General features: G+C 30.4%; 2 protein-coding genes across 3 annotated transcripts; one reads left to right on the top strand and one right to left on the bottom strand.

Annotated features, from left to right (window-relative positions):
- Positions 1-534: 534 nt before the first annotated feature.
- On the top strand, positions 535-5,323 carry LOC112777130 (receptor-like serine/threonine-protein kinase ALE2). Of its 2 annotated transcripts, none has more exons than XM_025821421.3 (9): positions 535-1,147; positions 1,568-1,870; positions 1,988-2,101; positions 2,430-2,540; positions 2,652-3,023; positions 3,113-3,400; positions 3,527-3,919; positions 4,050-4,293; positions 4,394-5,323. In XM_025821421.3, the coding sequence occupies exons 1-9, from the start codon at positions 1,072-1,074 to the stop codon at positions 5,067-5,069; spliced, it is 2,577 nt and encodes an 858-aa protein (XP_025677206.1). In that variant the 5' UTR covers positions 535-1,071; the 3' UTR covers positions 5,070-5,323. The 2 variants fall into 2 exon arrangements, with proteins under 2 accessions (XP_025677206.1, XP_025677207.1); XM_025821422.3 differs by having other exon boundaries at positions 601-1,147; positions 1,983-2,101.
- Positions 5,315-14,720, bottom strand: LOC112777131 (protein HOTHEAD). Its single transcript, XM_025821423.3, has 6 exons — positions 14,284-14,720; positions 13,587-13,968; positions 8,447-8,757; positions 7,305-7,690; positions 5,994-6,562; positions 5,315-5,602 (listed from the first exon to the last, which is right to left on the bottom strand). The coding sequence occupies exons 1-6, from the start codon at positions 14,360-14,362 to the stop codon at positions 5,554-5,556; spliced, it is 1,776 nt and encodes a 591-aa protein (XP_025677208.1). The 5' UTR covers positions 14,363-14,720; the 3' UTR covers positions 5,315-5,553.
- Positions 14,721-16,302: the final 1,582 nt, after the last annotated feature.

Below are 16,302 nucleotides of genomic sequence, written 5' to 3'. Positions count from 1 at the left end.
AATTTATTTATTTTTAAGCGTATGACTTGTGATATATAACTAATCTTCATAGTTAACAACACCATCAAAACGTTCTTAGTGCATCAAATTTAACTTGATGTGTAATTACTAATGAGGAATGTTAGGGCCAGCAACTTTTGTGATTTGTAGTCATCAAATAGCCATCAATGATGGTTTTAATGGTGTGAGATTGATATGAGATTTCATCCAATGGCTCACTTTTCTTTGCTGGTTACATGCTGGCCAAAATTTAACAAAGTTGCTGGCCCCTAGACTTTTCCATTACTAATTATTAACCATTCCTCTTAGATATAAAGCACCACCCATACAAACATTAAAATGTACAATTATTGCTTAAAGAATATAGGGATAAAAGAAAAAAGAAAAAGAGAAGAAAAGAAAAGAAAAGAACAAAGGTCTAAGAAATATTAATTTAATTGAATGCAAAGTTGAAAACTAACTAACTTTCAACTTTTCAAACTAATAGTGGATTAATTAAGATATCTAATCCCAATATCCCACCAACAATGCCTTGTGTGTGTGAAATCATTGCCTGGATAAAACTGAAAAGAAAGTCAAGCACTATCAATTTTTTAATTCAATCACTCTCTTACTTTTAGGCCTATGCACTTGCTTCTAACTTCTTTCTCTCTCTCAATCAAGATGCAAATAAGCACAAACAAACATTCAAGCCATAAGTCCAACCCCACCAACTCTCTTCTTATGAAAGTGTTCACTGTGTTTTTTTCCTGCTTCAACAGTGGAGCCTGTGTATTTCTGTGCTTTTTGGTTTCATCTGATCTTCGATTTTTGTCTCAGACACAACAATGAAACCTCTTCTTTCACAACTCTCATGTCTCCAAGTCTTATTGTAGCCTTAGTTTTGAGCAAAAGAAAAGTAAAAAAGGATGAAATAATAAACTCACTTTTTTTTTTTAATTCTCTTATGGCTGTAATACAATTTTTGCTTCTAGTTCCACCAAATTCTGTTCCAATTTTTGTTGTTGTTCTTGGATTGGTGGTGAAGGGTAAGAGAATTCATGATTGATCTACAATTTCACTTGGAAGGAAATGGGGTTGAAGCTGATTCTGCTGCTGATTAAGCTACATTTAGTGCTCAGCACTCAACAGCTTCATGAATATGAAGGTATGAGCAATAATTTGAGGTGTTCTACAATGAAAATGTTATATTGTTCAGAATTATATTCCTACTTAGGATTTTGTTAATGAAAATTTAACAAATGAGAATTTAGTCACAAACTTGTATTTGAGGTTTATACATAAGGTTTACATTATTATTAATTGTAGTTACAATAATCATTACAGATGTTATATCTTGCTTTGTTAATTTTGGTGGATCTTTCTAGACATGATCCCCTGTCATATCCACAATTTATTTTCTCTCTGCTTTCGCGGGCCAAAAGTAGAAATTCTGATGAACAAACCTCTCAGAACTGTTTATAAAATCAGTAATTTTTGGTTAACTTAGTTTATAGTTGATATGTTCCTCTCTAGGAAAGTTGATGCCAAAATTATGCTAAATTAGGATTTATGTTTCCATTTGTAGCCACCAATCCACACCATTCAAGAGCAAGTACTCAGTTTAGTATTGCAATCCCACCATTGAAATCAACTTCTGGAGTTTCCAAAAGCACTGCACATGCTCCTTCAAAATCATCTTCCAGTATTCCTGAAAGTATTGCAATGCCACCTTCTAAGCCAATTCAAAGAACTCATGGAAGGAAATGGACACATAGTTCTATGGATTCTCCAATATCACATTATAAGCATCACTATTCGAGAAAAAGGTCCGGCAACCTGACCCCTGCGCCGGCCTATCCAATCCATCCTCCTGCTTACAGCTATCAAGGTTTGATTCTCTGGCTGAAAAGCTTTACATAAAAGTACTACTCAATCATTACATATTTGAACATTAAAGTGTAAAATTTAATCTTATTTCTTGTGTGAAATTCTATTAAAAGTATAGGTCCTTCAGTCTCCAAGTTGCAGCCTCCATTCTCTTCACCAAAGAACAAGGATTTTCGCGCACCTGCACCTTCACTGGCACCATCACCAGCGATTATGTCAAGCCACCTTAACGGTATAAAATATTTTTTTCCAAAACATATGTTGTTTTGACCAAATTGGTATATTGGAAACTTAATTATATAGATCCATTGTGGCCAAATCCATGAATTTTTCAATTACCAATTTAGTCAAAGAGATCTTTATTTAAAAGCGAGCTAGTAATATATTTTATGTAGATCAAGCTCATCTAAAGTGAGGAAATTGGTAAAGTAACTCGATAGGGGGACTCATAGAAGTTACAAGTAGATCAACTTCCTTACTTTCGAGGATCTTTATCCATTTCATGTACTTTGGTTTTTTTTATTAGAATCTAACTGTTGGTTATATCCATTGTTCATCAGTGCCCTCTCATTCACCTAGAATTGCACCTCTGAGTTCATCATTGAAGAAGACTAAGGCACAGCCACCAGCTGCATATTCTTTTGTTCTGCCACCTCCACCTCCTAATAAGGGTAATCTGAACTTAACCCGAAACTTCATAAGCTTTTTTTTTGTTACTTCTTTATTAATCATCTCAAGAAATCTATGTGATGTTGAATATTGATCGTCCTAGCTACTTGTAGATTGTTTGTCCATGACTTGCTCTGATCCCTTGACATACACGCCACCCGGTTCGCCTTGTGGTTGTGTATTGCCTCTTCAAGTAAAACTCCAAATCGGCATTGCAATATCCAAGTTTTTCCCTTTGGTTTCAAAGCTTGCTGAGGAAGTTGCAGCCGGTCTTTCGCTGAATCGCAGCCAAGTTCGCATTGTAGGAGCTGATGCTGCTAATCTACAACTAGAGAAAACCAATGTTCTCATAAACTTGGTACCAACAGGAGTAAAATTCAATGACACCACTGCTTTCTCCATATATCAGAAACTCTGGCACAAGAAGGTTCTTAGGCATGCTTCACTCTTTGGTGCTTATGAAGTTCTCTATGTCCAATACCCAGGTTATACAATTCTTACAAGTTTATTAGTATATTATATGTATTATGTTTGCCTTCATTTCCAAAATTTTCTGGTTCTGTCACTGATGCAGGTCTTCCACCATCGCCACCTTCCGCGTCCAATGGTATAGACAATGGGCCATATATCAGTGGTGATAACAATGGAACAATAATGAAACCTTTAGGAGTAGATGTCTCAAGGAAGACAAAAGGAGAGAGTAATAATGGAAGAATGATTGTTGTAATTGTATTGTCATCAGTTACTGCTTTTGTTATATTCATTGGACTTGCTTGGCTTTGTTTGTTGAAGTACAGATCCTGTGTCATCAAACCGGAACAAGGTCCAGATGTTTTGATTTCACCCTCTTCAAAACTATCTGGTTAGTCCAATTCAGATACAGGATCAAGAAAAATATTGATTTCTATAAGTTAATCTTAGTATCATGAAATTCTTCAACTTTGGTTGTTCATTGTGAACATAAATAACTAGATTTACACTTAAACAGGTACTCCTACAGAATTAGCTCATGGGAAAATGCAAAGTTCAGGATCAATGTCCTTCAATTCAGGGTCAATAACATACACAGGAGCTGCTAAGATATTTTCATTGAATGAGTTAGAGAAAGCAACAAATAACTTTGATTCTTCAAGAATATTAGGAGAAGGTGGCTTTGGTCTTGTATACAAGGGAATTCTAAATGATGGGAGGGATGTAGCAGTGAAGATCCTTAAAAGAGACGATCAGCGTGGTGGTCGCGAGTTCTTGGCAGAAGTTGAGATGCTTAGCCGGCTGCACCATAGAAATTTAGTTACATTGTTAGGTATCTGCATAGAGAGAAAGACCCGGTGCCTAGTCTATGAACTAGTCCCTAATGGGAGTGTGGAATCTCACCTGCATGGTAAACAAGCATCACTCTTCAACTTTTTAATCTGAATAATGATATATCCTCCTAAATCATCATCATCCAAGATTCAAGATAAGTGTTTCTGTTCTGATAATGGCTTTTTGGATGCTTTCTATCTTCTCAGGTGCTGACAAGGAAACTAGTCCACTAGATTGGAATTCGAGAATGAAGATTGCGCTTGGTGCAGCTAGGGGATTGGCTTATCTTCATGAGGATTCAAATCCATGTGTCATACACAGGGATTTCAAGTCCAGCAACATCTTGTTAGAAGATGACTTTACACCAAAAGTTTCGGATTTTGGATTGGCTAGAACGGCATTAGAGGAGGGAAACAAGCATATCTCCACCCATGTTATGGGAACATTTGGGTAATACTAAATCTTGATTTTTAACTCTTAAGAGGTACTTCAACATTTCTTTCCATTCCTCAAGATGAAAACTTATCCCATTTACATGTTGATTTTGCAGATACTTGGCTCCTGAATATGCAATGACAGGCCACCTTCTTGTAAAGAGTGATGTATACAGCTATGGAGTAGTACTACTTGAGCTCCTAACAGGAAGAAAGCCTGTGGATTTTTCACAACCACCAGGCCAAGAAAACCTTGTTACTTGGGCTCGTCCGCTTCTAACAAGTAAGGAGGGCTTAGAGATGATCATAGATCCTGTTGTAAAGCCTAGCATTCCTGCTGACACAATGTTAAAAGTCGCAGCGATTGCATCCATGTGTGTGCAGCCAGAAGTGTCTCAAAGACCATTCATGGGAGAAGTAGTTCAAGCCTTGAAGCTAGTATGCAATGAATTTGAGGAAACAAGTGATGTCAGATCAAGGAGTTTTCAAGAAGGAAGTCTCCTAACTGACATGGAAGTGAAATTGTCCGGTGTTTCGGACGAGGGGGAAGACTTTTCTGGGTATCATACCCCGGTGTATGGCTACCAATCCGGCGAGGAAAAGGTAGCATTATCAGCAACAGATTTGCTCAGTACTTCAGGCCAAGAATTTGAGTCTTTCAGGAGGCATTCTTCTTCAGGGCCTTTGACTAGTGGAAGGAAAATAAAGTTCTGGCAAAAGTTGAGAAGCATGTCCAGAGGAAGCACCAGTGAGCATGGATTTTCAACTAAACTAAGGCCTGGATCCCATTAAAACTGTTTCAATCTTGACTACATTATTCTGAGTACAGATTCTGATGAGAGTGGACATGTATTTATTACTTTGTTGAAAAAAAAATGGCAATTTTTGCCAGAAAGACTTGCATGTTCTTTTAGCACATTTAATGTGTGCTTTGAGAATATTTATAGTCACTCATTTTAATTTATGATGTTTGTAAATTTTGTAAAAAAAATGAAGGATGAGTGATTGTAAAGCAGCCACATTTTCAGAAAGAGCTGTTTTAAGAATTTATGGATTTTCAGCAAATTTCCATTTAGGATAACCTTTTCATCCACAAAAAGTCATGAAGCCATGACCTTCTTGATTAACAGTTCCACTGTTTTACAAAACATTACACAAATAAACTACTTTAGCTTAGCTTCCAATCCTATAACTAACACTCTTTTTTTTCCCTCCCTAATCTGCAAGATAGCTGCTCTCATCTTCACACTGCACACTTTACTTTTCCTCCTCATATTCAAGCCAATTTCCCCAACCTATCTCTCAAAATCTTCAATCCCATGTACCTGTCACACACAAGTAGATACCAACATGTAAATATTAGCATCATAACTTCCCTATTTAGATTCATGAAATGTCTTAGATGCACCAAGTTAAAGTTGGTTGTACATGATTCACCAAAATAAACCACTGATATAGATATAATAAAAATTGTTGATAAAAGTTACATTAAGATCTATATCATTGGATCATCTAGATGCATGATGCACCAAGTTTAACTAAGTATATCATTAGCATTATCTTTAAATGCAACATAATGTTTATTATGATCACATTTAAAGTCTCAAGACAGAAATACAGAGATACAAAAGTTGTTTTCTATATTTTGATCATACAAAATAGGAGACAAATTTTCTTAGTCTCAATATCTCTGTATTATGATCTCTATGTACATACCTGCCCATCATCATAACAGTAGCTTGAGGATTTGTTCCTGGAGACTCATCAAATGTTGATCCATCAACCACTCTCAGCTTATCAACACCAAGAACCTTATGATCAGAACTAACAACCTTCCCAACATGGCAACCACCATGGTAGTGCCAAATTGTGATCACAGTATCTTTGCAAAACTGCTCCAAAGACTTAGTATCATTGGCATGTCTTGGTACAAGGTTAACACTGGCCTTAACACTGAGGTTAAGAAGTTTCTCTGTAGTTTCTCTGTTACACAGAGTGTAGTTTGTGAAGTGTTGAGACTGAACTACCTTTGTAGCAAGCTTGATCCCTTCGACGCAGCGATGGAGATCGTAGGGGTGGCTGAAGTAGTTGAAGGTGACAGAAGGGTTGTCATTGACATTTGTGTTGACCAATTTGAGGTCACCTACTGACCAAGGATTTGCAACCTTTGATAATATGAAACCTCCTCTGAATGCTTCAACTGGTATGTCTTTCTTGTTCTTGATAAAGGCTTGAACTGCTTCTTGTGATCTTTGCTTTGGAGGGATTGTAGAGAGTTGTCCAATCTGGTTGTTCATGCAAAAATTGGCACAAAAAAAGAAAAAAAAAATGAATGTTAATGCATGGTGTTCTTGAGATCATGGAACTTAGATAGGAGAGGAGAAAATATAGACCCAAGATATATGAATAAATAGACATAACAATGTGTTTATAATAGAGAAATTTGAACTCTAAAAAATAATCATGTAAAAATAAGTTCAAACTAATATTAAGAGAGATTCTGTCACATTATAAAAAATAAGATAGGTTAAAATACAACACAAATTTCAAAATATTTTTTTATTTCTAAAACAAGAAAATTAAAATATAAAAAAGATAGTTCGGTGCACAAGCATTTCGCGTTAACGCAGAGTCCGAAAAAAAACACACTTAAAAAATGTAATATATGTAAACTAATCTAATAATTATATCAGTGGCTAGTTCAATAACTTGAATCCGTGATAACACAACTTAACTATTATTCTAAAGCAAAATAATTTAAATATATTAAATCCAACTTGATGAATCATGTATTGAGATACAATGACCTATAAATGTATAAAAATATATAAAACAGCTTAAAAAAAAAAAGAATAATGGAGGTAGTGGCTTGTGCTTTTTGGACACAATTATGTTGTTAATGGCAGGAAGTTACATGGCCTAATTAACTTCTAAGGGTTCGAATGTGATCCACAATATTCATATATTCACATTATGTGTAAATTTATGATTTATATTAAGTGAAATATAACATAATAATGCATATACCTCAGGTGAGACAATGCCATGGTGCCAATGAATGCTATTTGGGGACTGACTAAACCCACTGCTAGCCTCAATATAAACACCCAACTTGGTAATACCAACAGTTTCAATGAGTGACTGATGAACTTCCCTGTTTGAAGGAACAAAGATTGTGTTCATTGGATTATCAACCATTCCTTTACCAACAAAAGGGTTGTCATGTACAACTGAGATGTTCAATTTCTCTAGCTCTGGTTTTGGTCCAATTCCACTTAGCATTAGCAATTGAGGTGTACCAATTGCACCACTTGATACTATCACTTCGCTTTCTTTATCATTTCCAATTATTGCTTCATGCCGTTTCCCATTTTCATCTTCGAATATTACACCTACTGCTTTTGGTCTTTTTCCTGCAAACGTTTTATTAGCATTATTATATTATCATACATTATTAACATTATTATTAGTCATGTAATGAAATTAAATTATAGGGACCTAGCTATATAAAACTCTCTATACAACATAGAAACTTGATTACAACACTTACCGACTAAAAAAATATAAAAATTTAATTGTAAATTAAATAAAACTACAAACACAATTTTAAATAATTTAGACTTGGTTTCTCTAAAATTTTTCTTAGAAATGTGCACTTCACTTTGATTGTATTTACTTTCAAAAGTAGAATAAAATAAAATACTAAAAACATGATACCACAACAAAAATAAAAATTAGCGTTTAGTATTTTATTTGGTAATAAATTAAATATAAAATAAATTATAAAGAGTTTAATTTACTTTATTTATTTTAATTTTTTGGAAAAATCTAGAAAAAATAAAAAATATAATTATAAAAAATTAATAAAAATAATAAAAAAATTTAGGGTCTCAGTCTCTCAGAATATAATATATTTTAAAATTATTTTTCATGTTAAATATAATTTTATGTCTCTATGTCTTTGTTTTATTGTTGTGAAGATACATTTTGTGTTTAATAAATAAAAAAGATTATGCATTTATATTTATAATTTAAAAAAATTAAAAAAATTTTGAAAATATTTAAAAAATAATTTCTAAGATCAGTTTGTGTTTATGAAAATAAAAAATCTAATATATTTAAGTAGAATTATTTAGAGAAAATTATGATGATGAGTCATATGAACCTACCTTTTGTATCAAAAACAATTTTTTGGACAGTTGCATATATCAAAACAGTAAGTTTTTGAGGGTTGGCAGAAGCAAGCAATTCAGCAGCAGTGTGACGGCGTCCAAATCTATCAAAAATGGTTCCACCAAGCTTAGTTCCATATATATGATCATATGTGAATCCATTGAATGGTGACACCCCTGAATCTAAGAGGCTGTCCCTCACTGCTCTTTGATATGATGAAAACGTTGGCCTGTGAACTATTTGCTTCTCAATCCATGGATATGATTCATTCACTAGCTTTGGATCCCACCCAACTTTCTCTATAAACCTGCATCATTAACACTAATATTATTGCATGCTAATAAATAATAAATGTTCATTAAGGGCAACCATATATATTACAATAGAGATGATGAACGGGTATTGTTTCATGTATAAGTAATTTCATATACCGAAATATTTGGTAACTAAAAAAAAATTAATAAAAAATATTAATGAATATTAAATAAGATAAATTCTGAATTTTTTTTATTATTTTCTAGCATTACCGTTTTATATATTACTACTTCTATTTTTAATATAATATGATTTAATAAGTATATAAAAGCGAGTTTTTTTTTTTTATCAAAGATAGGGAGATTCGAATTCGCAACTTGTGAGTATAGAGAGACTATATCATTTGAACTATAACTCATTGACATATAAATGTGAGTTTAATTGGTATTAAAAGTTGGAATCATACTATTTGAAATTGTATTTAGTTATTGAGATATGGCATAAATACATAATTAAATTAAAAGACAAAAAATTGTGTTTGTTGATCTATTTTTACTTTAAAAGATAAAACAATATAAGATATTTATATTCTAAAATGTACTACTATTTTATAGTTATCTCTCTATTTTTAAACATATCTTTTCATTCTCTGTCTTTATATTTATGTAATATTAATTCCATCTATTAAACATATAGCTTAAGGATGATAAAAATATGTCTTAATACATAGATGTTAATAAACATGTGTGTGTTTAACTACCATTTCCTTCTGTCTCATCACTAATAATTTAAAGATTCGTTTTCATATTTCAGATACTTTTAATTTTAAAATAATTTTTGAGTAATATGCTAGGAAATTAATATTATATGAGTTGCTAAATAAATTTAATAATTTTTATTAAATTTTAATTTCATATATTTTTTTATTTGAGTTTTAGATATTTTTATTTTTAAGAGTTTTGAATAATTTTTTTATATTAAATGTTAATTATAATATGATATTGACCGTATAATATTAGCTTTCAATAAATTATTATTATTATTAATAAAAACACGTGACAAGCTCTTAACCACACACCATAAGGATACTGAGCCCTTGAAATTACAGAAGGTACTACTGTAATCCTCTAGAATTAATTAGTGCAACACTGCAACATAGACCAAGTAAAAAATATATTTAAAAAAATACTAACTGGTGCATGATTTTGTTGTCACGGTCACGAATCCAAAAAAATTTTACAGTAAAGATAAAAATATAATAAAATATATATATATATTGCTTTTCATAATATCCAATAAATTAAAAATTAATTTATTATTAATTTGAGTTCTATTTAAGATTCTATTAACCAATAAATTGTTACACATACTAGACAAAATTTAAACTTTCAAAAATTGTTTAAAGCTCTAGAAATTGAAGATGATTGATAATAGAAAAAGTATTAAAATTAAGCAATTATAGCATTGTGCCTATCCACTGTCTTTAACTAAAGCCTTAACTTTAAGAAATGCTATTTTGTTTTAAATTTGGATCCTCTAAATTTTAAATTTTCACTTTAGAGAATAAAGTAAGATCTCGCATTATTGAATATTTTCTCTCTCATATTTTCTCTTGATCTTACCTATAAAATAAATGGTGATAAATCATACTTTATCCTTTAAAGTAAATTTCAAAATTTAAAAGATCCAAATCCTTCTATTTTACTTTATTTCTTTTATCAACCTGTCAAAATATGTCACCCACATGGATTAACTTAACTAATATAAGTAAATTTGTATTATCTATTGTTTTTACTTTACTACCCCCCTAAAAAAACAAAACCCCCAGGCCAAAATAAAGAAAACACACATAAATTCACATTAAGTTCATCTTTACAAGTAAATAGAAAAAGGATTCCATATATTATGAGTTTATGACATAAGGTCAAGGATAAAGATATCCAAAACTTAGTATTTTTTCCCAAATCTTAACAGATTTTGAACGAGACTATATCTAAAAGAAACAAAGACATTTGGAAAATACTATATAAAACAATAAAATAAAATAAAACAGAATCTAACCACTGTACATAATTAGTATTGAGTAGTAATTTTTAATTGTTTATATTAAAATTAAAAAGATTGTTTGCGATGATATGAGAAATAGATTACACACTAACCATATATAAATTATGATTTAGTCATTTAACGTTGGCAAAATTTTAGTTACCTCATGGCCTTAAAAAACACTCATTATAATGCACTAAAATTTCAAACTAAGAGAAGCGGTAAAAAATAATCTTCCATTGATCCCTTTACAGTTAACTAACAGCCTTAGTTTTTACATCTTACATTATTAATCTCATGTATATCGTCTAAGCCATTTATTTCAGTCAAAGATCGCAAAATAGATATGAGAAAACTTGGTTATTATTAGCTTCGGAAAAGACTAGAGACATGATACACAAATGAATGGCCTACATCAATTGGAAATGGCATGTGTCAATAATTATTACTCTTTAGTCTTACCAACCACTATAAAACCAAATAAAGTGATGTAATTGTTATTACTCCATCACCATCATGTGTAGCATTTTATTTGGGTATCATGTACTCAAAAAATTAAAATCATCATGTGTAGCATTTTAAAGACTAGCAAGAATGTAGTTTCTTCTTCTGATCATTTAAAAGTTTGGTAAGTTCACAAGAACATAAACTTTTTTTTTTCTCATTAAATGAAGATTAAGTTTACCTTTGTATGTTTTTCATGTGCGTGTGTGTACTATATTACAAAATTAAATAGCTCGTGGGATATAGTTTCTTTCACTTGTGAAAAAAATTAGAAGGATGAACAAAAAGCAATTATGATGTAAATAAATATTTCAAACAATAAGATGATATATAACAAGTTAGCACTACTTATTACTTTTTGAAATTTTCTTCTAACTTATGTTATCACCCTTTTTTGTGTGCTTTTAACTTTTTGTCACTTTTATATATTCTTTCTAATTAAGTTAATCATTTACCTAAGGATTGAGCACCTTAATTACTTTTACCAAAAAAAAGAAGATTCCTTGTAAAATGAAAGTATTGTTCTCTTTCCATATATATCTGACAATAACCCCACCTAATAATCACTTCCATCACATAAAATAGGGTTGCGTTTCAAAGGACCACAAAGACTCAAAGAGTTCCCACCAAAAATATAAAGAAAAATAAAGGACCACAAGGAGCATTTAATTGATAATTAAGAACTGAGGAAGAGGAAATTCCATGAAAAGAAGATGTAGTAGCCATAAATGTTATAAATATGAGAGGGTCACTATGAACAATATTTCAATCTTAATAGCCTTAAACAATTTCAATCCAATGATGTAACTGCTTTTTTAGTTAAGACCAATTTTCTTCAAACATGTTCTAGCCTAGGCCTATATATAGCTAGCTACATTATTTTGTTTACATTTTTTTAAAGTTGGTACATGATAATTTTGTACCCTAATTTCTCTACCATAATTATATATACCAGTGAACTAATAGAGTTCTCTTAGTAACAGATTTTGATTTTTATGGATACATATTTGAACATGAGTATTTTTGAAAAAAAAAATTGCATTAAAATCTCTTTCAATTTCCACTATAGTAAATTTTTAAATAATGTCATAATAAAGAGACATAGAATGTCAATAGTACTACCTCCATATTTTATTATTAAGTTTAAATTAAATAGAATAATTCAAGAGAAAGGAGAAGAGGAGAAAAATATTGTAGGCTTATTTAAAGGTTAAAATGAATATCTTGCTGGATAAAATAGTCTAAAATTGATTTTAACCAAAATATAAAGTCCAACAAGCACATAACAAGTTAACAACAGTTGAAAATTTTTCCCCCTTGAAAAGTAACTTTCCATTTGTGGAAGGGAAAATAGACATTTAAGAAGTTGTTGGAATCTTTATGCAGTATTAAAATCCTTCACGTGTAATTCCATTAATTAGTTGTTATCCATGAGAAGTGCACTTACAAGCAAAATCCAATAAATAAAAAAAATTACTTATAAATATAGAGTAATATTACACATCAAAATTTTTTTATGAACTAAATTTAACTAAGTTAAATAATAAGATTTAGTATAATATTATTTATAATTGATTTTTGTTGATGTTAGACCAACTTAATTGGACTTCATTAGTAAAACTACTTAAATGTATAATAATATTCATAAAATTATTAATACGAAGATTTGCAGAAAATAATTAAGAATATTAAAAAAAGAATTTTAACAATAAATTAAACAAATACATAATTATGATACACTTCCACATCATACATGACACACCATAGTGTATTCTAAGAGGGAAACAACAACAATGGGACATATTTTCTAGGAAAGGAAAATTTAAAGAAAGGGATATTCCAAATTTTAGCTCTACCGTTCTTCTATTTTCCTTTGACAATTTTTTTTTTTTTTGTCTTCAATCTTTACGAAAAAGAAAGTTATTAATATAAAAAAATAATAAAATTTTATTACTCTCACTGTCATAATACAATATCTTTAAGAAGCAGAAAATTTTAAAAAATAGAAATAGAAATCAAACAAGGTCCAATGATCCATAATCAAGATTAAAAAAAAAACGAAATTGAAAATAAGAAAAAAAACAAGAGTATGAAAAAAAATTGTGAATAGAGAATGATACAAAAGAACCTTTGGTAGTGTTGGATTGACCACAAAATCTAATTAAAATTAAATTTTTTTTGTATATTTACCATTTTGCCTTCCAATTCAATTTTTTTTTATTTTGAAAATTTATCTCTATATTTATATATTTTCTCTCTAATTAAATTCTAAATCCTAAATTCTGCTTAACAAAATCCCAATAATATAAAATTGAAGCCACAGAGAGTTACCTTGAGCTAGCTCTAGTGTAGAATCCAGCATTGATAGAGCTTCCACCACCCAAAACCCTTGCCCTTGCATTCAAAACACCATCCTCTGACTTGAAGTATTGTGAAGCTGAGGTTGCTGACGTGTCTGCCAATGTAATGTGGAAGTTTTCTAAGAATGACACATTTGGGTTTGTGAATGGAACACCCCCTCTTTCCAGCAACAGAACACTGAACTTCTGTGACAATGTTGTTGCTAAAGGACACCCTGCTGTTCCACCACCGATTATTATGTAGTCATACCCATTGTTGTTTGTTGGTGCTGAGATTGATGGTGTTGATGATGGGAATGTGCTTGCTTTTCTTATAAACGGGTACCTATATGCATTCAATTTCTCTTGTTTTCCTGCCAGAATTGGAAAATATTTGATATTTTATTTGTTACTGTCATTTTTTAGTATTGTCAAAAAAAAAAACTGTTGAAAATTTAATTTATGTTAAAAAATTATAGGGAAATAGTGTATTACACAAGATTTTTATTTTGATATTTTGAGACAACGAACAGAACCCAGAAATTACCATTTGCAAACTAAAAAAAATGACATTAAAAACAGTTGAATATATATGAAGAGAAGTGTATAATAAACTGGCTTGAAGATATAGAAATTAAGGAGAAAATTGAAGAGTATTGAGGAGAAATGGAGAATGATGTAAAGAAAACCTTGAGAAGGAGGTAGAAAGTTGAAGAGGCAGAAAGCGTAGGAGAAGAAGAAGATTTTGACTGCACCAATTGAAGCCATTGGAGAATCTGAGTGTCTCAGTGAAAGAAAGCTTCTTCTTACACAGTCCTATAAGTGGCTTCCTCTGGTTGGTCTTGTTTTGTGTGTATCATCATACATCTCTCATGTATATAAATACATGAAATAAAATTAATACCCCCAACCATACCATGAGATTAAGATAAAGATCGATAATAATAATAGAGTGATTAAAAGTCCTTCTCTGACACAAATACAACGAGGCATGAAAGACAGAGATGAACTGTGTTTAACAATAAATTATTAAAATAATATCTAAAATATTATCACGTTGACAAAATGAATTTTAAGAACAAATATTTTTTTTTTTTGTCCCATAAAGAATTTAAATGTCTATTATAAATTTTATATCTTTTAGGGCAAATCACAATAATAAACCAAGGGAAGCAAAATTTTACACAAATCCGCCAAACCAAAATCTGTTTCATGAATCCACCAATGCACATTTATATGTAGTTCGAACCAGCTTGATTCGAACTCCATTTCTACATTGGTTTGAATTATACACAAACACACGCATACACTAATTCGAACCATGCTGGTTCGAATTATGTAGAAATGGAGTTCGAATCAGGCTGGTTCGAACTACATATAAATGTACATTGGTGGATTCATAAAACAGATTTTGGTTTGGCAGATTTGTGTAAAATTTTACTCCCTTTGACTTATTTGAGTTTTTTACCCTATCTTTTAATAATATGATATTTGAATAATTTATAAGTGTGAATTTTTTTTTAACTAATTTTAGGATGAGTTTAGTTTTCTAACCTTAATATATAGTAGCTGAATATATATTCCATCAAATCTTGTGGGTCATCCATTCATAAATATTTAGACTTTAGATAATCATTATATATTAAATTTGAGAGGATGCATTATAAATCTCATATTTTTTAAAAGTATAAATTTAAATAATTTATAAGTATATAGTATTTTTTATATTTCAAATGGCATCGTTTTTTCATATTCATTTAGAGGTTGCGGATTCAAGTTTCCTTATCTTTGATAAAAAAAATAAATAAATTTGTGTATATTTTATACAAATTATTTTACGTTCACTTATGTTACAAAAATATTTAAATCTGTCACAATAAAATATTCAAACATTTTACCAAAAATATATCATTATATTAGTGGTTAATTTTTTTAGATGTGTATATAGTTAAATAACTATTTATAATTGGATTATTTTGTGAGATGTGCCTAATTATTTTAGGGTTACCCAAGACTTTCGGTTGTTTCTTTTAAAGTTTATCTCATCATGTAAAAATATTTTAAATAATGTTTTGGTAGTTTAATTAGTTTAATCTGAATATTTTTAATCAAATAAAAAAGTTTCTATATATCTCAATATTCTTATCACTTTTTGTGATGACAGCAAATAAAAAAATTTGGATTGTTGTTTCTGTACTAATCTTAATAATTACTCAACAAGCTCATATACTTTTTATGTGGTAGCTATCCGCATTTGGGTCCAAAAATAATTTTCAAAAACACTACCTTATAAATATTGTTATGCATATTTTGAGCTAAAATTAAGAACATTATTTAAAATAAAAGGAGACCTCAATAACTATCCAATGTACGTTTTCTGTAAGACAGAAACTATAACTGAAAAGAGCATTTAATAAGGAAATGAATGCAGAAGTTAGAGTAAAGAATCTGTGGCCGTTGGATTAGACATCTGTAATGTTTTTTTTTTTTTTTCTCTTTTTTCTTTCTAATTATTATCAAGTCCTACAAGCTTGTGTTTGTACAAAGACAGCTCACAGTCACATACCAGCATACACTATCTATGAGTAATAAAGCTCAAAATTTAATATGCCACCAAAAATTCCATAGAGTAAATTATTTTTCAGTTTTTTTTTTTTTTTTTTGACTTCTCCTTTTTTTTTTTCTGAAAGATTATATATACTTTGGAC

Source organism: Arachis hypogaea, chromosome 19 (genome assembly GCF_003086295.3).
Source record: "Arachis hypogaea cultivar Tifrunner chromosome 19, arahy.Tifrunner.gnm2.J5K5, whole genome shotgun sequence".
Classification (NCBI taxonomy): domain Eukaryota; kingdom Viridiplantae; phylum Streptophyta; class Magnoliopsida; order Fabales; family Fabaceae; genus Arachis; species Arachis hypogaea.
This window is presented reverse-complemented; position numbering and strand designations above follow the sequence as displayed.